Source organism: Oryzias latipes, chromosome 16, assembly GCF_053564925.1.
Source record: "Oryzias latipes strain Hd-rR chromosome 16, Olatipes_Hd-rR_3.1".
Taxonomy (NCBI): domain Eukaryota; kingdom Metazoa; phylum Chordata; class Actinopteri; order Beloniformes; family Adrianichthyidae; genus Oryzias; species Oryzias latipes.
In genome coordinates, this window is record NC_136252.1 from 8,053,007 (window position 1) to 8,078,443 (window position 25,437).

A 25,437-nucleotide genomic window follows, 5' to 3' on the forward strand; every position below is an offset into this window, starting at 1 on the left:
TATGCTTCCACGTACAGGTTCAACTCAAAAAATTACAATACCTGGAAAAAACTTGGCTTTTTTTGTCAGTTAATTCAAGAAGTGAAACTCATGTGTTATGTAAAATCATTACATTTATTTTGAAACAATTTAAACCTGCTTTTCTAGTAATATTGAGGATTACAGCTACAGACAATGAAATCCTAAAATCCAGTGTTTAGAATAATTATGTCCTAAAAAAATGAAGTTTTTGGCACAAATGTTCGGTGGTCCTGAAGTGCAAATCACACGACTGACAAATCACTCAACGCAAAAAAACACATTAAAAATAACAACAATACAAAAAAAACACAATATTACAGTGTAGAAATCAAAACGAAATTCTAGAAACAAAAACACTGTTCTAAAAAAATGAAATGAAATAAACATTTTTAGAAAAAACAAAATTTCCAGAAATCAAACAGAATAGTTAAAAAAACGAAACACAATAAGAAACCAGGAAAGGTAGATATTTAGGTTTCCTTATTTGTTTTTTATATTTTTAACATTTCAATTTAATTTCTTAAATCATTATTTTTGTTTTCCAAAATGTTTTCTTTATTTTTTACGGAAATCTGAAAAGGTAGGAATTACGGGAAAACGCTGATTGAATGATGAGGTTTGTCAATCATTTCAACAGAAAATTACCTGGCATATAGTGATTCTGGATATCATCTTCCAAGCAGTGATGTCTCATGGTACCTACCTTTTTCGGTTTCTTATTGTGTTTTATTTTTCAACATTTCATTTCGATTCATGGGAAATATTTTTGCATCTATAAATGTATTGTAACGGGGGAGAAGGGAAGTACCCAGGCGCAGAGAGGAGAGGAGGCAGGAGGATGCAGGGAATGGGGGTTTAATAACAAAAACTACAAGAAAACCAAAACCACTGCTTCAGCAGGCTAGAATACTCGAAATACAGAAACACTCAAAACCAGGGAACAGCACAATTACAAACTATGGACCAGCACAGGAGGAAGGGAATGACAAGACTTAAATACATGCAGACAAACGAGACACAGGTGGAAACACTCAGGAAGGATGGGGACCAAAGTAAAACTCAAAACTACAACAAACCAGGAAACACTACAAAATAAAACAGGAAGTAACTCAAAACATGCCAGAACAAAAAGGAAACAAACCACAAGGGCAAAGAAACAGAAACCGTGACATGTATTCATTTTGGGAGGAATTGTGCTTTGGCTTAGAATAAAATGTACTGTTGCTTTTTTACTATTTATTTTCCTTTTCAAATTGTTTTTGTCATCTTTAATGTGTTTTTGTGTTGTGTGATTTATTTTGATTGGCACTTCAGGACCATCGTACAAATGTCAATCAAACATTTTAAACGTTGGACATTGGGGCCAGCAGGCAGCACATACTTACATCAAGGCATCTGATTGGTCTGTTTATAACTTGGATAGCATGAACAACAGAAAAAATATGAAAAGAAATTATCAAGAATATGCTAAATGAAGGTATCAGAGGTTATTCTGACCAATAGAATGACTGAGTAATAGCTGTTTACTTCTCTTTTGAAGTCTATCGAATTTTGGCTTCTTGGAACCAGCAGGTACTTCCTGTTTGGAACGCCAGGGGGAGGAGTCATTCAGCCCAGTTTTCAGATACAGTCAATGCTCTGTACCACCACGGTCATTGGAGCTACTTCTGCATCTTTGGCAGTGTTGCCAGGTGCCAAGTCCTGCTGGAAAATAAAAATCAGCGTCTGCATACAGTTTTTCAAATAAAATTTCCTGGTAGATGTCTGCATTGACGGTGGACTTCAGAAGACCCAAAGGACACCAGTAGAAGATCAGTCTCCTAAACCATCACTGATTGCATAAAGTTTCACCCTGGGACCCATGCTGCACCTTTTCCTGTCACACTTTTTCCTCTCACTCAGTTTTCTGTAAATCGGCTTGAAAATAGCACTCTGTGAACAACCAGTTTATTGAGGAACAACCTGCAGAAGATTGTCCTCCTTGTGAAGGGTGTCGATGACTGTCTTCTGTGAGCAGTCTTTCTTATCATTGTGTTGGTACTGACCCAGACTGAGAGACCATTTTGAGGCTCAGGAAACCTTTGCAGGTGTTTTATCCTTTGTGCTATCTTGCTGGGTCCAGATGACCCCACCCTTACATTGACGTGTTCTCCCTACCATGACAAAGGTGGAAAGATTTCATGTAATCCATGGACACCAGTGAAGATCACAAAACATTGAAGAAAAAAGGCCAGCGCACTGTCTAGTGGGGTCCAGATGACCCCACTCCAACGTTAACGTGCCTTGGAGGCACGTTAACGTTGGAGTGGGGTCATCTGGACCCCACAAGATGGCACAAGTGTTAAGGCAATTAGCTGATTAGAATGTGAGACCATGAGCTTCCGACATTGACATTCTTTCACAATGTGCAAATGTACTGAGACACTGCATTTATTATCTAAAGGCCATAATCATCACAATTACATGAATTTAGGATTTGAACTATTTTAAATCTATGTGTATTCATCCTTTATAAAATAAGGCTTTTCTTATTTAATTAAAAATGGCACCCAATGGTTTAATCTCCCCGTTCCTTGACAGGTATATAGCGTATAACATTTGTTCAATGGAGTTGTCTTAACAGATACTACTGGGCATAGTGTATTACTGAGACTAAAAAAAGGCAAAATTTTGTTCAGTTGTTCATGTTTTTATGTTGAATTTCAACTGCATGTGTGTAATGTTTTTATGCATTTGTAAATCAGGCTGCTGCTTGTTCTGATGGTTGTCTTCTCTCCTTACAGGTAAACACAGTCCTTGCACAAGAGCCGAGGTGAGTAACTTCCCTCTAATTCTGCTGAATTGGTGACATTTCAGCATCAACACAGCAGTGCAATGTGAACATGTTTTTCCTTGTGTATCAGCCCGTGTGAATGCATCACTTGCAGGCTTTTATGGATCACATTAAGGTCTATATATCTGTATCTGAACAAGCAAACGTAGAAAAATTTACTGACTTTATGTCTTATAAACTCTGCTGTGATGCCTGTGGCTGCTTTTGTTGGCTTTGATTTACTTTAACTATCATGAGGGAAGATGCTGAATTTGGTAAAATGGAAATGGAGACACCAATTAGAGAAATGTTAATAACAAAAATAAAATCTACACACTTGTTTGTACATTGCAATACAAACCTACATTTATTTAAGTACCAGCATTTTTTTAATCAATTAAACTTTATTGTACTGATGTGACTTTGATGGCTGCTGGACGCTTCTGAATTTGCACTGAGACATTCCAAATGCTTTTGGCTTTTACTTCTTCCTTCCTGTTCCTGCTTTATTTTCTAGTGCTCATTCTGGTAGTATTTTCTACATCTTTATTTGTTTGTTTATGCATTTTGCTTTTATGTGTTGCTCCGCAACTATTTCTTAAACATTAATGACTGTTGTTATGTCATGAAAACATGTAGAGATGGTTTTTGCTTGGTTGTAATCCATGTCATGTTTAAAAAGGTTTTCTTAAACTAGAATGACTGTTTTACCGTGATGAAAAAGCATCATGGTGATAGTAATGGTGATAGGGCTGCAGGGTGGTGTAGTGGTTAGAGAAACCAACTAGAGTCACAGTATGACAGCACCCTTGCCTGACAGCAAGAAAGCTCTGGTTCGTTTACCTTTCTGTGTGGAATTTGCATGTTCCTCTCATGCATGTGTGGATTTTCTCCAGCTTCCTCCTACAGCCCCAAATCACGCTTCATAGGTTAATTGGTGTCTCAAAATTTCCCCTGTTCTGAAATTGGATGGTTGATGATGACGACATGGTTGGTGTTCTACAATTAGCGTGTAAAAACAGAGCAGAACAGATTCGTTTGGCAAAACTTCTTAGCTTTTGATTTTGTCATACATTTTAAGAATTGGGGGGGGGGGGGGGGGGGGGGGGGGGCTTCACGGTGCCACAGTGGTTAGCGCTCCTGCCTCACAGCAAGAAGGCCTGGCTGGGGGACCTGAACCAGAACATCAATGGGGGACCTTTCTGTGTGGAGTTTGCATGTTCTCCCCATGTATGCGTGGGTTTTCTCTGGGGACTCTGGCTTCCTCCCACCATCCAAAAACAGGCTTCATAGATTCATCGGTTACTCTAAACTGTCCATAAGAGTGAATGTGAGTGTGACTTGGTGTGTGATTTGTGGCCCTCCGACAAACTGGTGACCTATCCAGTGTGTACCCAGCCTTCGCCCATGAGTGGCCGGGATAGGCTCCAGCAACCCCGTGATCCCAAAGGGAACAAACGGTACAGAAGATGTACGTTTTAAGGATTGGCAATAGAACTTTACCACATTTTAATTACATGACCGTGGAAGCGCTTTGGTTATTGCAAAATTCTGAGCAGGGATCGTCTTTATCCAGTTGGCCAAATCGGACATAATGTTTGCAGCTACATGGGGTTAAATGAAGCAAACATCTGGCTTTTGGTGAGAGAGTTAGATGTTCCATTTATTGCAGCAGTCTGCAGGAGGATCTGGTTCGTGTGTCACAGAGCAAAAAAACAGCAGATGGAGAATTGTTGAGTAACTTGAGATCAAACAGTGGAGTGCAGGAGCAGTGAGTGTGAACTGCATAGTCTTATAAACCCTTGCTAAGCAGCTTTGCATTTGAAATCTCACAATACACTTTGTGACAGTCGGGCGGAACAACGTCTGTAAAATTGTTTGATGTTTGATGGCATTCTAGTCGTTCGGCTGGCACACATCATGGAATCAAGCCGAGGCTGCATGAACAGGAGCACGTGTGCAGTCATGGCTAACACGTTATCCCCACATGGCTAAAATCTGTGTGAATTCCTGCAGATAATCCAGCTGTGAATGTCAGATGATGCATCATTCACAGTTAGTGCATCTGCTGTCAGCCACAGCACCGTTGCTCTGGTTGTTTGCAATCACTGTGTTCATTCTGTGGGCTTGTTTCAGCAGTGGGTGTGTGCAGGCAGGCCTGCTCCATGTGCTGCAGTGCACACTCAGATTTGTGGATTATGCTTTATCGCATATGCTTCATCCTCTGTCAAAGTTTAACTATGCATGCCTGCTTCCCTTTAACGCTGCTGCAGGGATTAGAGTTTGAGTCTGCCTGTAATAAGACACAATAATAGGTTAGTCTTAAACCAAATCCACTTTCAGACATTCCAGCATAAAGCGGGACAAAGCAGGGCTTGAAATGTAACCTGGAATGAAGACGGTGGAAACATATTCCAGTTTTAACAGTGATTGTTGATTTAGATTGTTGGCAGACCTAAACTGAAGGAGCATTCATTCTAAAAGACATGCTCTGGTTAAAGTCCCACTTAAAAAAAATAGAAAATGAAGTAAAAAATAAAGAAAAGATGAAGCTTAATATTGCACTTCTGAGTATTCTGTTATTCACATTGTTGTGAATCGGGAGGAAATAAACTTTTTGTGACGTATGGCTCATAAACTCCCTGCTCTGAGCTCTCAGCAATGGTTAGGGAAAGGGGGGCGGGGTTGCTAAGTGCCAACAATCCCGCCCACAACTCAGAGACAACTTTCTAATAAACTACTGCAGAAACTATGTCCTAGAAAACAACACAGGTTTTTTGATTTCTGCTAAAAACAGCACAATCATAATTAAAAGACCACCGGGAACACTTTGAAAATAGATCAAAAGATGATCGGGGTGGGACTTTATTAGAATATAATTTGGCAGAAAAGCATGTGAGTAAGGCTCATCAGTTCAGGAAAAAATATGACGAAAGGTGTGAGCAATTCAAACTAATAATGTGAATCTATCAAGTGGAGGGGCTGAATGTGGTTTTAGTTACTGAGAAATAATAATATATGCGATAGATGTCACTAGGATCCATAGAGCTGTCAATGATTTAAATTTAGGAAAAAACTACCTAGAATCAATGTCAGATCTCTCATATATAGAGATTTCAGATCTCTCTCTCTCTCTCTCTCTCTCTCTCTCTCTATATATAGGGTTTATATCCATTTTAGTTTTTGAGCTTGACTTATTTTTTGCTTGTTTGGAAAAAAATTAAAGCTATTGTGGTTTATTTTGAAAGTGAATGCATGTTAACACTGCATGTCTTATGGAATCTTGCAACATTCCAAACAGATAAAAACAAACTTTGTGGCTGTCATTCAGAGTGTAAAAGCTCAGCTGAGATGACAATGTTGTTAGGTAAAACATGTAATTGTTCTCTTTTAGCTGGCATGATTGCTTTCCATGACAGCAGTCCTGACTCTGCAGCTCAGAGGGTGGATGTGCTTCCTGCTCGGATGATGTTTGCTAACCTGCAGGCATAGACGTGCTGCCCCGGCATGCGCATCACACTCCTTTTCCTCCTTGTGCTTTGTTTCTTATCCCCGCCCTTTCTCTCTTCCATCCCATCATTCTGCATGGCTGCCTTAAAGCCTGGGAACCAGAGGGGATTTTTCATGTAAAGTGGAGATGTGTTTTCCTCTGCCTCACAGTCATGGGAGCGCTCTCATATGCTGCAGTTGGAGCAGAATGTTCTCATAAACACGTGTGTGGAGGTCAGGAGTCCGTTCCTGTTGTGCTTTGCTGAAGACATTTGGCTCATGTTGGTTTAAATGAGTTGTTTTAATAAAAATAAATAAGGTAATTGTTGTGTTAAGACAAAGTTTCTGCTTTCTTTTTCCCACAGTAATGTCTAAGGAAAAAAAGGATAATCTTAGGATTACAAGTTCACCGCCAGAGATTTTCACGTTCCTATGATAACAGTGTGCAATACCTTCAAGAAGCTCTTAGTCTATGGCTCTGAAGCTAAACTCCACGGATGTGGATGGAAAAGCAAAATGAGTTAAAAAATGACAGCAAACAATAGTTGGAATGGTGGATGAAAGAATTTAGATGAACTTCCAGATAAATACAAGCTGATCTGCTGATCTCCCTTCAAGTTCAATTCCTCAACCTAAGGCTTGGGAGTATTTTAGCTATTCCAGGACTTTATTCTTCTGTACAGAGATCTCTGATGTTGTTCCTGGAATCTGCTGGTGCTTTTCTCTGGTTCACAGCCCCTAGTTCCAGTTACCACAGGGTCTGCTGTTGGCCTCACCTCCACATTGTTTGCAGCTCTTCAAATTAGTCCATTGTTGTTTCTCGTTTTTGTCACGGTCCTTCTTCCTGAATTGGATCACTGTGCGCCGGCGAAAAAACGGCAGACCTATACGGGCACACAGGCAGACCGCACAAATATCACGATTGTAGATCACTCGGAGATCCTATAAGCCTTATGGCATAATGGGGAAAATGTTCAGCCACATTTTCTTCTACAGGCATGCTGTGGGCGACAGGTCGTAGTGAACATTTATACAACATGCAGGGGTACGTTAGCGGAAGTAGGTGAGACATAGGCGTGATTTTCCATTTTTTTAGCTACCACAAACACTGCACACTGCACGTGTAGCCTATTAGTGCTGTTCAGGTTGTCAGGACTCAGGGCTGGACTCAGATGCAGAGTTTAAGAGCTTTAATCTGATTGCTATGGCTATGGCACAGGGTACAACCAAACAAACTGGCACCGGACAAAGGGAGACTCAGACAATTTAAGACACGAGGAAGGGAAACACAGGTGGAAACAATCAGGGTAGATTAAACAGTCACACCTGTAGGGAACAGACAAGGGCAGGAAGTAACAAGGCATGAAACGACAGGAGAGCTTGTGTTTCAAAATAAAACAGGAAGTACAACATGAGACCACAGAGGTGACAGACATTGACCAAAAGTGCACAACTCAGGACATAAGATTAGACTGACGGGACATGACACAGGTGAAAAGTGTGTGGCCTTTGTGTGTAGCCTGGCTGTTAGAATTTTGGAAATTAGACAATCAGAGCTTAATTTGTGTGTACATCCTTTATGTGTCCTATGGATACTTATGTATCACGTGCACACTTGGTGCGCGCAGCATTTGCGCGCGGTCAGTAAGGAGCCAGCACGCATATATCACTAATGACTAGAATGTAGAAAAAGGACACTATACTACAGAACCACCTTTTTGTCGTAGGTGTGTGTAACTTACATTATTCTTACAAATGCTTCACAATACACTTACCACATGCATGACAATGGTACACTCCATTTTCATAATGTCCCTTAAGGTGACTGCACGGTCTTCAAGACAACTGCAGGACCATCCTGCACTCCTCTGAAGGGTCAACTCTATGACCCTCCACGGGCCCAGACAACCCAAAAACCCACAGCACCTATACAGGTGCTTGTGACTATGGCATAAACATTAACAGGACGAGGCAGCAGCTCAGTTTTATGCAGCAATGAAACCAGGAGCTTCAGTTCTCTGAAAGATACAGTGAAACGGAAACAGCTTTGATTATTGATAACTTAAACATGTGATCAATTAAAGAGCAGAGCACAAATGGATCAGAAATCAGAGAACTTGAATAAAAATCCTGACTAAAATCAAACCTAAGTAAAAACAAAAAACCTTGTTTTCCACACTCCTGATGATGTCTAACAAATTTTATTGATTACATTGTTCAATTCCAGACATAAAATTGTTCTTTGTCATGGGTGTGACAGGATTTATGGGTCCTCAACTCTTTCAATCTGGTTTTTGAAGATTTTTTTTTAACTATAATGACTCATGTGATTATATCATTGTATTTGTGCTTTTTTGTTGATATTGTTTGACACTGAATTTGCCTGAGAATGAATTGTGGTAACGTATATACAGTAAATGTACCTGTCCTGCTTTTACATACAGTACAGACCAAAAGTTTGGACACACCTTTTCATTCAGAGTTTTCTTTATTTTCATGACGTGGAATTATATACATAACAAAAAAGTGTGAAACAACTGAAAATGTCATATTCTAGGTTCTTCAAAGTAGCCACCTTTTGATTTGATTACTGCTTTGCACACTCTTGGCATTCTCTTGATGAACTTCAAGTCACCTGAAATGGTCTCCAACAGTCTTGAAGGAGTTCCCAGAGATGCTTAGCACTTGTTGGCCCTTTTGCCTTCACTCTGCGGTCCAGCTCACCCCAAACCATCTCCATTGGGTTCAGGTCCGGTGACTGTGGAGGCCAGGTCATCTGGTGCAGCCCCCCATCACTCTCCCTCTTGGTCAAATAGCCTTTACACAGCCTTGAGGTGTGTTTGGGGTCATTGACCTGTTGAAAAATAAATGATGGTCCAACTAAACGCAAACCGGATGGAATAGCATGACGCTGCAAGATGCTGTGGTAGCCATGCTGGTTCAGTATGCCTTCAATTTGGAATAAATCCCCAACAGTGTCACCAGCAAAGCACCCCTACACCATCACACCTCCTCCATGCTTCACTGTGGGAACCAGGCATGTAGAGTCCATCTGTTCACCTTTTCTGTGTCGCACAGAGACCAAAAATCTATAATTTGGACTCATCAGATCAAAGCACAGATTTCCACTGGTCTAATGTCCATTCCTTGTGTTCTTTAGCCCAAACAAGTCTCTTCTGCTTGTTGCCTTTCTTTAGCAGCGGTTTCCTAGCAGATATTCTACCATGCAGGCCTGATTCACACAGTCTCCTTGTAACAGTTGTTGTAGAGATGTGTCTGCTGCTAGAACTCTGTGTGCCATTGACCTGCTCTCTAATCTGAGCTGCTGTTAACCTGCCATTTCTGAGGCTGGTGACTCGGATGAACTTATCCTCTCCAGCAGAGGTGACTCTGGGGAGGTCCGCATGTTAGCCAGTTTCTTTGTAGCGCTTCATTTCTTTTGCAGACCTTAATTTCTTAAAGTAATGATGGCCACTCGTTTTTCTGTACTTAGCTGCTTTTTTCTTGCCATAATACAAATTGTAACAGTCTATTCAGTAGGACTATCAGCTGTGTATCAACCTGACTTCTGCACAACACAACTGATGGTCCCAACCCCATTTATAAGGCAAGAAATAACACCTATTAAACCTGACAGGGCACACCTGTGAAGTGAAAAACATTTCAGGTGACTACCTCTAGAAGCTCATCAAGAGAATGCCAAGAGTGTGCAAAGCAGTAATCAAAGCAAAAGGGGGCTACTTTGAAGAACCAACAATATGACATATTTTCAGTTGTTTCACACTTTTTTGTTATGTATATAATTCCACATGTGATAATTCACATGTGGCTTCAGTGTGAATCTACAATTTTCACAGTCATGAAAATACAGAAAACTCTTTGAATGAGAAGGTGTGTCCAAACTTTTGGTCTGTACTGTATGAGCAGGCAAAACTCTAAATAAAAATATTTTTATATTGAACTCCTTAAAGTGTCAGAAGTGTTGTTGTTGGTTTGTCATCAGCTGGGTTGATAAAGAAAACCTGTTTTGCTTAAAATGCTGCACTATCATCTGTTTTGTGAAGATTTGTGCGTTTGTAGAAGAAACAATCTTAAAATAGAACCGTGGGTTAATCTCCTCATGTATATTCATAATGTAGTAGGTCTGGCTTCAGCAGGTCTAAATGGTCATCCTGTTTTACACATGCACACCGCTGTGACCCAATCAGAACTTGGGCCACAGTGGCCTTGAATTATGGCCCATAAACCCTGGACTGACTTTAAAGTGGACTACTCCATGACTTTCAAAGTTATACACCTGCTGCTGTAACTGTGACGTAAAATCAGTTTGCAAGGTGATTTGTTTGTAACATTTTATTTATCTCTTGTGCACTTTTAGGTGATCGAGTCTTTGGGCATCATGATCTACAAAGCTCTGGACTACGGTCTGAAGGAGAATGAGGAAAGGGAGCTGAGTCCTCCTCTGGAGCAGCTCATTGACATCATGACCAACATGGTTGTGGCTGAGAAGGAGGCCTGTCCCGATGAGGGCTATGAAGCCACAGAGGAAGAGGACGAGGCTGAAGATGACCCAAACATCATCACTGCTGCTCGCAGCTACAGCGATATCCTGAAGGTAAATTAGGGGTTATTTCTGGTCTGGTTTCTGTTCAGTAACTAATAATCATCTGGTTTCATCTCTGCTCCACCACTGTTTCCAGTGGTGGAAAACAGCCCAGAAAGTGATAGCAGACACACCACTCTATTCGTGAGATGTGAAAAAATAAATATAAGGCCCATTTCTGTCAAAATTGGTTAACATAAAAGGATAACGAAATAAAAACAGTTAAGTTAATCATTGCTGCAGTAAAAAAGCTCAAATTAAATTTACGTCAGTAGGATCAGTATACCCAACTTTCTTTCTTTTTTGATTCTTCTTTCTTTCTTTTTAACTATCGCTACGGCCGACTACCAGTTGGCCTACTTTACCTACGGGTCAGCTGTCTTGATTTTGTTACATTTCCCTGTCGCTGCTCGCCGGCGGGCAGACCAGAAACTGAAGGGAACCAGGATACTTTTGCCTCCTGTGTCGGGGGCCAGGGCGGTTAGGTTCACCTTCACTTCCGGGTTGGGGCTTTTATTTTGTTAGGTTCCGGTTCGGTGTTCTGTTGTGCTTCTGTGGACTTGACGTCTTCATCGCCAGCACCTGTTTACTCACCTGTTGTCAATCACTGTTGTGTGTGTATATATACCTTCCGTTCCTCCTCACTTATCACCGGATCGTTCTCTTATGACTGTTACTAGTTTACAAGTCTCAGAAGCTTTCTCAGGATTAAAATCCTTGTGTTTCTCAACTTCTGTCGTCCTGCATCTTGTGTCCACATCTTCGTTCCTTGACATCCTGCTTGAGTTTTTCTTATTTTTTTTTCATCATTGTCTTGTTATCATCTTTATTTATTTTTTTTTTTTTTACAAACTAGACTTTTTTTTTACACCTACTAAAAGGGATGTCTGCTGCTCAGTACTTCCAGGTCCGGTGCATTGTTTATTCGATCAGCAGTTCTCTCTTGGCAACAAAGACTGCGGCAGGAGATCAGTATAATCTGTTTTTATTCAGCAGAGCGATGGTACCAGAGATTATTTCCCCTTCAGGGGATCAATAACATTCTAAAAGTTTTGTCCGAATTCCCACCCTCAGCCCTAAAAATGAAAAAAACTATATAGTGCGGGACTATGTAGTGCCCTGTATTTTAAAAGCAATTCGAACACCGTGGTCACTACTTTGTGAATATGACGTCATCTATTTCACGAAGTGAAAATCTAATTGATATGAGTGTTTTCGGATGAGCATTTATGCATCTACTGAAGATGAAAATGTTGATAGTTTATAAAAAAAAATTATTCTCAAAAATTGTTCAAATGCAATGCATTGTGGTCTATATTTGCCAATCTAGTGAGAATCGATGCACGCTGATTTTTTTCGAGACTTCTGGGATATTTCTAGGGATCTTGATTTTGGAGTTGTAGATTTGGACAGCACTACAAAATGGCCAATGCACTATATAGTGCACTTAGTGAGTAGTGAAGGAATTCGGACATAGCCTCGATGTAGATGCCTGTGACCCTGTGACCTATTTTTGACAGTTTACAGGGGAAATTTCGTATTCAAGAAAAGCAAGAGTCATTTTCACAACAGAAAAATTATATTTAAAACAGACATGTCAAACGTAAAACTAAATGTTGTATTCATATATTTTATCTTAAGATGTAGGATTAATTTGTGCACAATTTTGTATTTATGCATATGTTTCTTATTGACAGTTATCTCACCCCATACACAAACAGTATTGCATTCATTAGTGCAACAGATTTTAGAGTTTAAGTTACTTTAAAATGACTATAAAGCAAACCATGTATTGAAATGTCATTTTCTAACGTTGTATAGTAAATTGAAACGCAAGTTAAAACGCAAATTAAAGTGAAAATTGCAAAATGGATTGTCATCTGAATTATGTCATCAAAAACCCATGACAATTTAAAATGCAATTGATTTTGTTTTTAGTTTATATTTTATGTTCAAAACTGTCATATTCAGTTTTAATAATGAAATCTAAATTGCTAAATGTATTTCCATATTCCAAGCCTGAATTCCATATTGAATTGTCAATTGAAAAATGCATTTTCAAATTGCATGATCAAATTGCAAATTGAATTGTCTATTGAGATTAGCATATTACTTTGAATAAGGACTCAAAAACTTCCATACGTCCATGTTTCGTTTGGTGTACCGAAAATGCATCACGCTCCTCATTACAGCTTTGTACGGCTCACTTGCCCAGCCCCTCGGATGCCCCCAGCCACTACCAGGCTGTTTGCCGAGCACTCTACACAGAAACCAGAGAGCTCAGAACTTTCCTGCAGAAGATCAAGAGTGCCAAAGAGGTGAGTTTTCGGAGCTTTCACCATCTTCCCCATAGCTGGTAGACTTGAATTAGTTGTAGTCTTTTAAAAAAAAAAACTTCCATAAACTTTGTTATTATTCTTTGTTTCAAAAAATGTCCCTTCAAATAAAAATGTTTTCATCAAACATGGTCTAACCTACACTTAGTCATCTTCTCTTGTAGGACCTTTTTCCAGTTTACGACGGTAAGACATGATTTTATTCAGCTGGTTTTCGTCTTATTCTTCTATACTTTGGAGATCTGTGAGGTGACTACAGCTGTGAATTAATGCTGGTTGCTGTTAATTCTGGAAAGAGGAATTAAGATTTCCTTAACAAGAAAGTTTCAGGAGATTTTTGGAAATGTCTTTTTACAATAACGAATCACAGTCTCCTCACATGAGTGTCTTCATGTTTCAATACGATACTCTGGAACCCGTCTCCAACTGAATCCAGGACTGTGACATTCCAGATGTGCACAGCAAGTACGTGACCCCCAGCAGTGTTAGAGCCGAAGCCCAGCGAGGGGGGTGGAAGACAAAGTCAGACGGAGCAAGTTCGGGCTGAGCTGGGTCATGCAGCGCAGAGGCAGGTTGACAGGGGACAGCAGACAGGTTGCCAGCCAGGAGCGCTGACTAATGACTGACATTCTGGCAGAAAGGTGGTGGTGGTGAGCAGGACGTTATAAAGGCAGCTGCACGGTGAAAAGCATGAGATCGATTGCAGGGCAGACAAGAAGAGCTGGATCCTGACAATTTTAGTCATAATTTGCATTCAAGCTCTTTTAGCTCTGTTTCTGCTCCTTCGTTGGTCACATGTTTTAGTTAATAATATTCAGCTGTTTCTGCTTCACTTTTACTTTCAGAGAACTAAAGGTTGTGGTTTCGTTATGGTTTAACTCTAGTCCAGGGGTCTGCAATCTGAGTGCTCTGGAGCCACATGCTGCTCTTTTATTCCTCCATTTTGGCTCTTTGGCTCTGAAGAAAATTGCAAACAATCTGAAAAAGTCATTGTTTTGATAATTATTTCTTAGTTAATCGAGTTTTTCATTTAGGTTAACATGTCAGATAACTGAGTAACATTATGGTAAAGGTTTTTAGTTTACTGTGAGAGTGGTTTATTCTTTTTTTATTTATACAATATTTGTTTGATCATTTTATACATATTTTTTTAAATGGATTTTACACCCATGTTCTGGTGTTTATAGTTAATAATAATAGGAGAAAAGCAATGAAGGTGCTCCAAATAAGCTAAAGCTGTTATACAGAACAAAATAATTTTGCTATAATGTAATTGTTCTAAATAGCTAAAAAGCTACATTTAATAAATGAATGGCTTAATGGCAGAAAAACATAAATAAAAGGTATTTTCTAAATAGCGAAGTGGGACTTGCGCAATGCACGGGCCGTTGAAGGTTGCAGACAGACCCCTGCTCTAGTCTAACTATCACAGCCCATTGAAATCCATCCTTCTTGGTCCGTGGAGGACCTGTTCTGACTTCAGCACAGGTCACATTCTGATGTCCTGACCGTAAACTGGCCTCATGGCGAGCGTGGAGGACAGGGATTGGCTCTCAGGGTTTGGCTGGGTGACAGGTTGCAGTGGTGCTCTGTGAAGGGACTATTCCATCACTGCATGTCACACTTAGATAGCAACAGAAGTAAATAGGTGGACTTTTAAATCTGGACAATATGACTCATTAATCAGGTTTGATTCACATATGCCTGCATTGTTGTGCTCTTTATAACAATTCATGTTCATTTTGCTACTCAATAGGTATGAGGCCAGAACAGTCTCATAATTCAGAATTGCACACAGTCTGTCACAAATGCACACACTCCAATTCACAACTGTAATTTTATGCAAACGTGCAATCTATATTTGGATATGCACACTAAAGGTTTCACAAATGCACACGTTGTGTTTCAGACGTGCACACTAAATGGTTTACAAATGCACAGGAAGTGTTTCATAGATATCCGCCCTGTTTCTAACAAATGTGCATGGTGCATTTCACAAAAACACAATACATTTTTCAAAAAAATCACAATAAATGTTTCACAAATGCACATTAGATGCTTCACAAACATAATTTTTAGGTACACTTGTAATATGATCATATGAATTGCAGAATGTGCATTTACAAACCCCCTCTCATTTGTGAATCTCACCACATTAGTAAGATAAATTCCTGCGTTGAATTTTGAGACTCTCCTGATGCAGCAGGCCAACAAATGTCATCATTGGCTAATGAATCTGTCAATCAAACCCATCAGCAAAGCAAAACTGTGTTCGTTTTCAGTCAATCGAATGACCCCTTAGATTTTTTCGACACTTTCACACTTATGGCGGAACTGCTCAGCAGTTGAAGGCACACAGCAAGCATGTTGGAAACAGGGTACATATGTATGAAACCCTTACTGTGGATTTGTGAAACCTTTGGGGTGCATTTCCATATTTTATATTGCACATTTGCATAAAATTACAGTTGTGAATCGGAGTGTGTGCATTTGTGACACAGACTGCATGCAATTTACAATTATGAGACTATTTTGGCCTCGTAATTAGGTCTTCAACATTTTTACATAAGGTGATTTTTTATATTTTTTAAAGATGTAACAAAAAGGTTAAACCTAAAATCCCATTTAGACTGCTCCCTAACCACTAAGAGTGTTGACTTTTATTTCTGGGCAGAGCTGGCTTTTACCTTTAATCCACACAGTAAGGTGGAGCCCAGGAGGCCCTCTGGACATTTCTCCTCAGGAGCCATTATCTGTAGGTTGGAATGTTTCTCACAAGGAGCAGTGCATGTGCTCGTCCTCAGGGTCTCTTCCTGCAGAGCTGCTGCTCTTTCAGAAATTCCTCTGAATGAACATAGAGGAGTCGGCCGGTTGCATAACTTGCAGAGAAAGGAGCTTTATAATGGAGGAAGTTAGGGACTGCGGTCATTGTACTCACTGAAGTGAACAGCATTGTTGAAAACGACTTTCCTGCTGTTGACAAAACTTTTAAATCTAGAATGAGTTGATAGATGAGTGAGTAGAAATAAGACAAATATAAATTCAGTGGAAAAAAAGGTTAAAACAATAATAAAAACACTTGATGGGCCTAAACCACGAAAATCATTTTTTTGAGCTTTAAGGTGTATTATAATGTTCATTCCTCAATATAAACAACCCCAAAGCAGTAATTTGATCTGTTCACACATTTCTAAGTATTCCTCTAAAAATCTAAACTCTGAGCAACAGCCCTCCCAACGAATCCACAAAAACCAGTGGGTTCTCACATTGTGATGTCACAAAGTGACAAACAGCTCCTCCCAGGAAGTACTGCCAGCTCCGCCCCCAGGCTAACACGCACACACCCACTTTCCCAATGGAGCTAGCAGTGATTGGCAAAATGCTTTCATTTTCAATTCACAAAATTCCCATCCATCTTTGCGAAAAACGGATGTTGTTTGTTTTTGTGGGAGAAACGCAGACACGCTGCTGAGGTCGGCTCTAGGTTGACGTCAGGAAATGGGCGGCGCGCAGAAGTAGCGAGAGGCGGAGCCTCAGAGATAAAGTTCTTACTTCTGGGTACTGAACTGTGAAAATAACTCATATTTCATTTAAAGAATTGTTCTTTAGTGTGCCAAAGGTCATATATTATCTTAGATATAGTTAAGAAAAGCCTGACAAAGGGCCTTTAATAAATATTTCCCAAATATTTCCCACAGTGGGAACTGTACACTCCTACTGTTGCAAGAACAAATTTTCTCACTATTGGATGAAAATTCTTGTTCTTAGTCTTGTAAATCATAGCTGTAAACTAATCTTATATTTGACTTTTGGACATATAAATGCAAAGATTGGAAGAATATAACGTTTTTCAATTGTACTTTGTTCGTTTTCTGTCAGGCAATGGTGGTGTAGGACCCAAAATGCAGGAGACCAGGATTGCTGACTGAAACAGAGCTATTTAATAAGCAAACTGCATCATGACAAAACCATGGGAGAGATAAAAATATGACAAGACAGAACTGAGCAGAGCAGAACTGATGACCTGACACTGAGGAACTGAAAACCTGACAGATCAGTGTCACTGGTTACACTTATCCTTCAAATACTTTCACAGATTTTCAAGCATCAATATATTTATTTTTTATTTTTAACAGAATTACATTATAGTGGTGTTTACTTTGTTTCTAAACAAACCAGATCAACTCTGGTTGGAGAAAAGCTGGATAGAAAGCATTTCCTGCAGGGAGCAAATGAAGTGTCAACACTCCCTTTATTAAAACATCATATATAATTGAAAAAAACAATAAGGAATCACGAAGTATAGAGGAAAAACAATGGAGTCAACAAGAAAGAAAACCAAGGAAGAAAACAAGCTTAGCTGTGATAAAGCAGCAGGAAGTCAAACTGGAATTGCAGTTCATTTGACAAGCATTTGATTTCTGAAAGCAATCACACAGAAGCTTCTAAAAGAGTGCTTCACAAAAAATAGAAATGTTATATGTTGACATCACAGCAAACATGTCTGGACCCATTTTAAATGACTCAAGAAGTTCTTTAGGTTGGAGTTAAAAAGATTTTGCCCCCAAAACTTATTATTTAAGAGAGAGTCAAACGGGGAAAGTTGGAAATTCTCAATAAGTTACCACCAGGTGGCGTTTGAGTGAGAATTCTAATATGTCATACATGACCTCAATGTGACAAACATCTGGGCACTCCAGTAGTTCTAACAGCAACAGCAACTTTTGCAGCGCCTTCTACGGGTCAATTGGCATCAAACTTGTTAAGCTGATTCGTCATGTAGTAACTAGTGTTTTAAATGTAATGAGGTCGGGTTGATTTGTTGAGTTGGAGCATCTTAAAGTTGAAGACCACACCTCCCATGTTTGCATGACGTTTTTTAGGAAAAAAAGGTTGAGGATTTATCAATACCATTGGATTGACAGATTTTTTGTAGCCTGCTGTCAAGTGGAGGTTGTGAGTTGTTGTCAGAAAAACATTGACTCAGAGCAACTTGGACTGCTTACCAACGTCATCTGGTGGCATCCATGTTTAAACCAAAAATGGCAATGCGATTGACTTTATTTGGTTGGAGCCAGAAGTGGACCATTTTCCACGGGTGACACTCACTCGGTCCAGTTCTCATATACAGTGTTTCCACGCTATCGTGGTTAACCTTTGGCGGTTTCTCAGATTTTTTTCAGTGCAATTGTTTTGAAGTGCACTGTGTTCTGTTTTTTGTTATTGTTGAGCTTGGCAATCAGTTATGCCGTGTCTCCTGTGCAGAATGCAATCAGTTAGCCCAGAATGACTTGAATCTTTGATTGCGATCAGATCTTAATTTTCATTCTGAAATCCTGGACTCATTTTTCAATGAAGGTTTGAACTTTAAGGGTTTAAACAAGATAGAAAAGCGTGGAAATGTTCATGTCTGGCTGAGAAAAGTGTAGAAGGAGTGTAATAGCCTAAAACATCTACAATCCTACCTCCCTGATTTTTCCTGGATATTTTTTGAACGCAACCGCCGTGACAAACGAGGGAACACCATACAGTCAGTGAGTCCGACAGAAGTGGGTGGTCCAATATAAAAAACGTTTTTTTAGCATCTAAGAAATCTTAGGGAAAGAATTTGATTCTACAACATAGAGATTTAGGCCCCTAAAACGTGTTGTAGTATAACTGTTAGTGGTGTGCATCTGTGTTTTGTATAGGGTTCTATTACATTGGACATCAAGGATGCCACTGTTCATTGTGCTTTTGGATTATAAAGATTTTTTTTCTGTTCTCTGCTTCAAAAGACACCCTAAACTTTCTCCTATGTCCTTAGAAAGTCACCTGTCTTTATCATTTTAAACTTGACTCAAACCAGTACTGTCATTTCTGTATGTTCAGACAGTTAATTGTGAGAGTTAAGACTCACAGCTTTAGGTTTGTTTGGCTCTGTAGCAGCTTAACCAAAGCTACTATAGAGCCAGCTTTAGTTAAACTGGGGTACAAAATTCTAAAGTTATTGGTCACCAAATGACCAATAACTGGGTCCAAGTCCTTTTTAAGATAGAGACTTTTAAAGTTTGGTCTCGTTCATTTCCTGTGAAAAACAATGTATTTTTTTCTGTAATATGTCTTCCAAGTGGAGCTTTACAAACTGGAAGTTAGTGACGCATGCTGATGACTGCTTTTGTGGAGAAGACATAGTGGGACAAAAAAGGTTTGGAATAAAATATGATAAAGAAGTACAACAACAAACTGCTTTCAGGAATCAGACAATAAAATATAGGAAAGAAGTAGGACGTCAAACCGTGATTGATTTCAGCAATCAGACAAATATAAGCATACCATCTGTGTTTTTTTTAAATCCTCAATGGAAAGTTGAGGTAAAGAGAATACTTTGTCATGAATTCTTTGTACTCGGATAGATCTACAACCCATTAGATTGTGTAGCTGGAACGGCAACTTCCTGGAAATTAAGCCCCTTATTCTTTCCCACTCAAAATTCCTTGGATTGCAACATTCACTAGCTGTGCGATAAAGTCCAGGACTCATATTGGAAATCAAATCCTCTGACTGTGTAATAGCTTATCTAATATTTTTGTTCATTAAAAAAATGGGTGAACAAAGCATTGAATTCAAATATTTCATTCAATTTGATTCAATTTAATTTTATTTGTATAGCCCAAAATCACAACAACAGTCGTCTCAATGGGCTTCGTACTGGGAATTGTAAAGTAAACATAAAAACAGAAGGATCATGAATTCACATAATTCAATAGGAAAATACTGAAGTGAACTAACTTAAACAGATTAAACCAAACTGGACATCCCAGCCATTAGACCCTACCTCTCAGTACGGAAAAACTCCTAAAAAAAAAAAAAAAAAACGGTTCCGGAAAAAATAAGAAACCTCAGGGGTGTCCACATGAAGGAGGGATCCTACCCCAGGACGAGGGAGGATTTAGTTGAAACCATTTTACCTTATAAAATGGAACATTGATGTAAGAAATCAAATATTTACAGAAAATAAATCAAATATTTACGGAGCCTGTGTGCTGACATTAAAAAACTAAAATATATCTCGTTCCCACAGATTAATATCTTTTTCCCACAAATTAATCAGTCATCTTGTTCGCACAAAATAATATTCCATTCCCACGAAATACTATTTCGTTCCCTTGAAATAATTAAGTTGTGCGAACGAAATAGTATCTTGTTCCCACAAAATAATATTCCGTTCCCACGCATTAATTAATGCATGCGAACGAAGTAATTATTTACGTGATAAGTCATTCATAAACAAGGATTGCTCCTTCGCCTACCGGACATAGCTCCTAGCTTCATAAATATGGATGTGAGCAATAGTTGGATTTACAGCAGATACCTTCACATTTCTGTCTGTGTGTGTCTCATTACATGGCATTGAAGACACGGAGGATGTTTAGAGATCAGATTTATTTATTTTAAAAAGATCTACAAAAGCATCATACTCGTTAGCGGTCACTTTACATCCGAAGGCTAGAAGGCTACATGCTACGTATCCCATCATGCATCACGCATCATGACCAGCCAATCATTTGCCTTGTCTGTTGTTACACTACAGTCATAGGGACACAGTGATTGGTCGAGATGCATTATGGGGAAAACGTGATGTCCGATGGGACACGTAGCCTACGGATGTAAAGCGATTGCTAACGAGCATGTTAATAAAGGACAAGTCCTGAATATTATTATTCCTATGTGACCCTAAACTGCAATATCCCATACCGCATTTCGGCATTTGGCTGTCCGAATGCCGGCATGACAAGTAAAAGAGCTCTGCGGCAGAGCTAGGTGCTATGTCTGGAGAATCGCTGCGGTATGGCGAAGCAGCAAGCTTGGGCATCTTAAATCTTATAATATTTTTCTTATATTCATTGAGACAATAATACATTCATTCTTGTTTTTCTTTTTCCTTTCTATAACGAATTTGGGTCACAGAGACACGGAAGTTACCACTGAAAGCAGCTTTTGCGGCAGGATGGAGTGCATATCCGTGATTATGAATGACTTATGACGTGAACAATTTTTGCGTTAGCACGGATTCCTTAATTCGAGGGAACGAAATAGTATGTTGTGGGAACGGAATATTATTTCGTGCGAACAAGATATTAATTTGTGGGAACAAGATCTATTTTATTTTTTAATGTCAGGACAGGGGCTCAGTAAATATTTACTGTTTAAAAGGCTTTTTTTTTATTATTACTATTTTTTTTAGTAAAAAATAAATAAATAAAAGGGAGTTTTTTAGTATTATTGACATCATCATTGACTTCCCTATTGCACTATTAATAAAATGTCCTTTGAAGTAGGAAGAGCATACTTGGCTTTTGTTTTGCAGGACTTTCTTAGAAAATAGATGGAAAACAGCAAAGGTCTTGCTATGTGTTTGAAAATTTTGTTTTATTTGCTGTTCCTAGAGAAAATTAGAAGACGACAATACATTTTCAAGTAAAAAATTAAAAAAAAACTGCAAATTCCAATGCAGAAGTTGGAAACCTGTCATAGATTTTCTGCCTTAAAGCATTAAATGATTCATTTAGGAATTTCGGATTACATGCTTTTAACCCTGAAACTGTCTTTTTTTCAGACAGATTAGCAGTGCCATTGAGATAAACCTATTGATTGTTAAAAATAAACTTATGAGCAGCTTTGACACACTGACCTGTGATTTAGTTATCTGCATGATTTTGACCTTCTGTAACCCGTCAGTCGGAAAAGCTGTCCTCTGAAAGCGAGATAGAGGATTGTGGTGGGTCTACAGTCAGCTGGCCAGGCTCTTGTGACCATTTCATCGAACTTTAAGCTGTGACGTCTCCCTGCAAATGTCAGCCGGAGGGAAGGTATTTGCTGTTTGACTCTTTTGTGTCGTCCTTGTCTCATTTGCGATCTTTGACATCAGCAGTGCAGATAAACACAGAAATGCCCTGTTGATGCACAGCTGAGGAATGCAGATGCACCTCGGGTCTTTTGGGTTGTTTATCTGTGAGCACAATCATGTGCAAAGCTTTTATTGTTGTAACATTTTTCTACTTTAAACAATGTGTTTAATTGCCAGAAATAAAGAAAAGTAGAATAAAATGTAGCATATGTGCAGTGGGAAGATTTCTTACTGTACAGGGACATGTTTTAGTTTATTCCTCCTACAGGGACATAAAAAGGTGTGGGAATAAACGTTTAATCATATTACAGACAGCTTGCCAAGCCTGAAGAAATATGAGAAAAAAAAGTCAGACTCCAATGAGTATGCTGAATGAAAAGATTAGGAGAGTAACCTTGAAAACACTAAAAAAAAACTGTACAAACCACAAAACCTCTGGAACGTTGAGACAAAAATAAAAATCTCTTTGTTCAAATCAGTTTCATTCAATCTGTTTTTTGTTTTGTTTTCTTTAATGTCATGAATGCAGATATATAAATAAAATTAAATTTGTTTTCTTTAATGTAATACATGAATCGCACTGCACGAAACAGAGGCATGGAGAACCAAATGATGAATAATGATCAAGAATAGAGAAGAGAAGGAGGGTAGAAGTAGATGAGAAGAGAGGACGGAACCCCAGTGCACCATAGTTACCCCAGCTTCAACTTCCAGCAGCCTACTACCAACTAATTGTTATTAAGTTTAATTTAAACACATTAACTTTAGGTTAAGTAATCTCAGAAAACTAGCTAGTCTGACAATAAGCCTGTCCAAAGAGGAATGTTTTAAGCCTAACTTTGAATGTGGAAAGTGTGTCGGCCTCTTGCTGGGAGTTTATTCCATAAGACAGGGGCTTGGTGGCTAAACGCTCTACCTCCAACCGTACTTTGACTAATTCTAGGAACCACAAGCAGTCCTGCGTTTTGGGAGTGAAGTGTTCTGTTTGGGTGGTAAGGGACTATGAGGTCCTTAATATAGGACGGGGCCAGTCCATGTAAGGCCTTATAGGTTAACAGGAGGATCTTGAACTTGATTCTAGAATCAACTGGGAGCCAATGGAGTGAAACTAACACAGGAGTGATGTGATCTCTTCTGCTGGTTCCAGCTAACAATCTAGCTGCTGCATTCTGAACAAGCTGGAGACTTCTTAAGGAACTCTTAGGACACGCCGCTAACAAAGAGTCACAGTAATCCAGTCTAGACGTAACAAACGCATGGATGAGTTTTTCAGCATCACTCTTAGAAAGTATATTTTTGATCTTAGCAATATTCCGCAGGGGAAAAATATGTGACATATGTGAGCCTTAAATGATAAATCCTGGTCAAATAAAACCCCTAGGTTTCTAACTGTCGAATTTTACACCATCCAGGGAGACTATCTGAGCAGACAGAGCATCTCTGAGGATTTTAGGACCTAGTATAATGACCTCAGTTTTTTCTGGGTTCAAGATGTTCAATTGGAAGAATCTGAAACATTTCTTTGTACCATTGGGAAACTGTGGGAGGCTTCTCTCTGATCCATTGCAGAAGAACAGATCGTCTCGCTAGGAGCAAGAGTTTTTTCAACAATATCAACTCTGCAGCAGTTACAGTAAGCTTCTTCGGAGGTATATTCAAAAGGAAAAGGGCTGGATCTAGTTTTATTGTTTTGAGTAGTATTGCGGTAAGTTCTTTTGCAACGTTTTTCCAGAATTTAGATATTAATGGACACAGCCAGAAACAATGATAGTAGGTTCCTGTCTGGGTTTTTTTCATTTGATGCCTATATTGGGGATCTGGGGGTTGATTTTATGTAAAAGATAAGGGGTGCATTGTAGTCTGTGTAATATTCTGTACTGGTTTTCTCTCAGCCTGTTGCACAACGATAATTTATTTACAGATTCAAAGGCTTTGTACCACAGTCCGTCATCTAAATCAATCCCAAGATCGTTTTCTCACAGCACTCTAGATCTAGAGTCTTCGAAGTTATCACATAAAATCACTTTTCATAAAAGACGGAGATGAACTTCTTGTTAGCAGCTGAAGAAATAAGGTCCAACGTGAAGCTTTCTATTCAATCCGTTTTTAAAAATTATTTTCTTATTAGTCATGAAGCACAAATTTTCAAGCAACACACTACACACAAAATATGAAAAATAAAATTAAAATAACTACAATTCTTAGAATTCACCATATTCAGTAGATTTTTATGATCCAGCTCAATCCATGGCACTCCAAGAATGGTTTTCCTCGACTTTTAATAGAAGTCTGTATATGTGGTGTAATCCATGTAAGGAAGAAGCATGGATAAAATAACTATTAAATAAGCCAAAAAGCAAAGTGCAGAGAATCTCAAATGTTGACTTGATGCATTCACACAGTTAGGCACAAACAGGCTGATGTTGTAATAAAGCAAAAAAAAAAAAAACAAGAATTTTTGAATGATGCATAATTAAGAGAGTAAAACTTCCTAAACTCTATGTGAAAGTCCTTTTTTTTTTGCTTGCAAAATCTGTCTAATGGACTTTTAACGTATGCGCCACCAATGTCTACCATTTATACCGCGTATACAACGTACATATCACGTTAAAATGATGTAATATCATGCAATGAATTGCATATAAACAGTGCAATGATCAAAATGATCAAACAAAGTTCATGTTTTCTGCTGATTTATGTGTTCTTTGCGTGGTTTATTCATACTTCTTCTGTGGTTTTAACATGGTTTGTGATACATCAGTGAATATTTCAGGTAAAAACATACCTTTTCTCACTTTTTCCACATATATTCACGTATGAACAATTTTCATCAGTGCAATATGTGCAGGATGTAAGTAGTGGCTGTGTGGCACAGCCTTAAGCAAAACGTACAGCTCTAAGACAGTTTGAATTAGCATCCTACAGAGGTTAAGGATTCAGTAAAACTCGTTTGTTAATTTGTGTATTCTTTTACAGATGTGTGATATATGCTGCCTTTAAACAGAGACTGTTTTTTAGAATTATACAGACTCTCTGGGCAGCTGTGATTGACTTTTCCATCATGTTATACTGCAGAACCTCCGTAAGATGGAGACCTCAGAGGAGCCTGTGCGTGACCTGAATGAGCTCCAGAATGCAGACTGGGTGAGTTTTACATTTCTGACCTCACTGATGCAGTTTATTCATTTAAATAGGATGTTCGTACAGGTTATGTTGAATGACGTTGCCAAGAGTTAGAGATGATTCTGAGATTGGAGGACTTCTCCATAAACTAATTCTGAGCTCA

General features: G+C 38.9%; 1 protein-coding gene across 2 annotated transcripts in view; it reads left to right on the top strand.

Moving 5' to 3' along the window:
• Positions 1 to 25,437, top strand: part of spire1b (spire-type actin nucleation factor 1b) — a 47,308-nt gene that overhangs the window by 3,888 nt on the left and 17,983 nt on the right. For both annotated transcript variants that reach the window (XM_023964198.2, XM_023964199.2), the window contains exons 2-5: positions 2,805 to 2,833; positions 10,701 to 10,937; positions 13,118 to 13,243; positions 25,227 to 25,295. In XM_023964198.2, the coding sequence (XP_023819966.1) occupies positions 2,805 to 2,833; positions 10,701 to 10,937; positions 13,118 to 13,243; positions 25,227 to 25,295 (461 nt within the window). The remainder of the gene's footprint in view (positions 1 to 2,804; positions 2,834 to 10,700; positions 10,938 to 13,117; positions 13,244 to 25,226; positions 25,296 to 25,437) is intronic.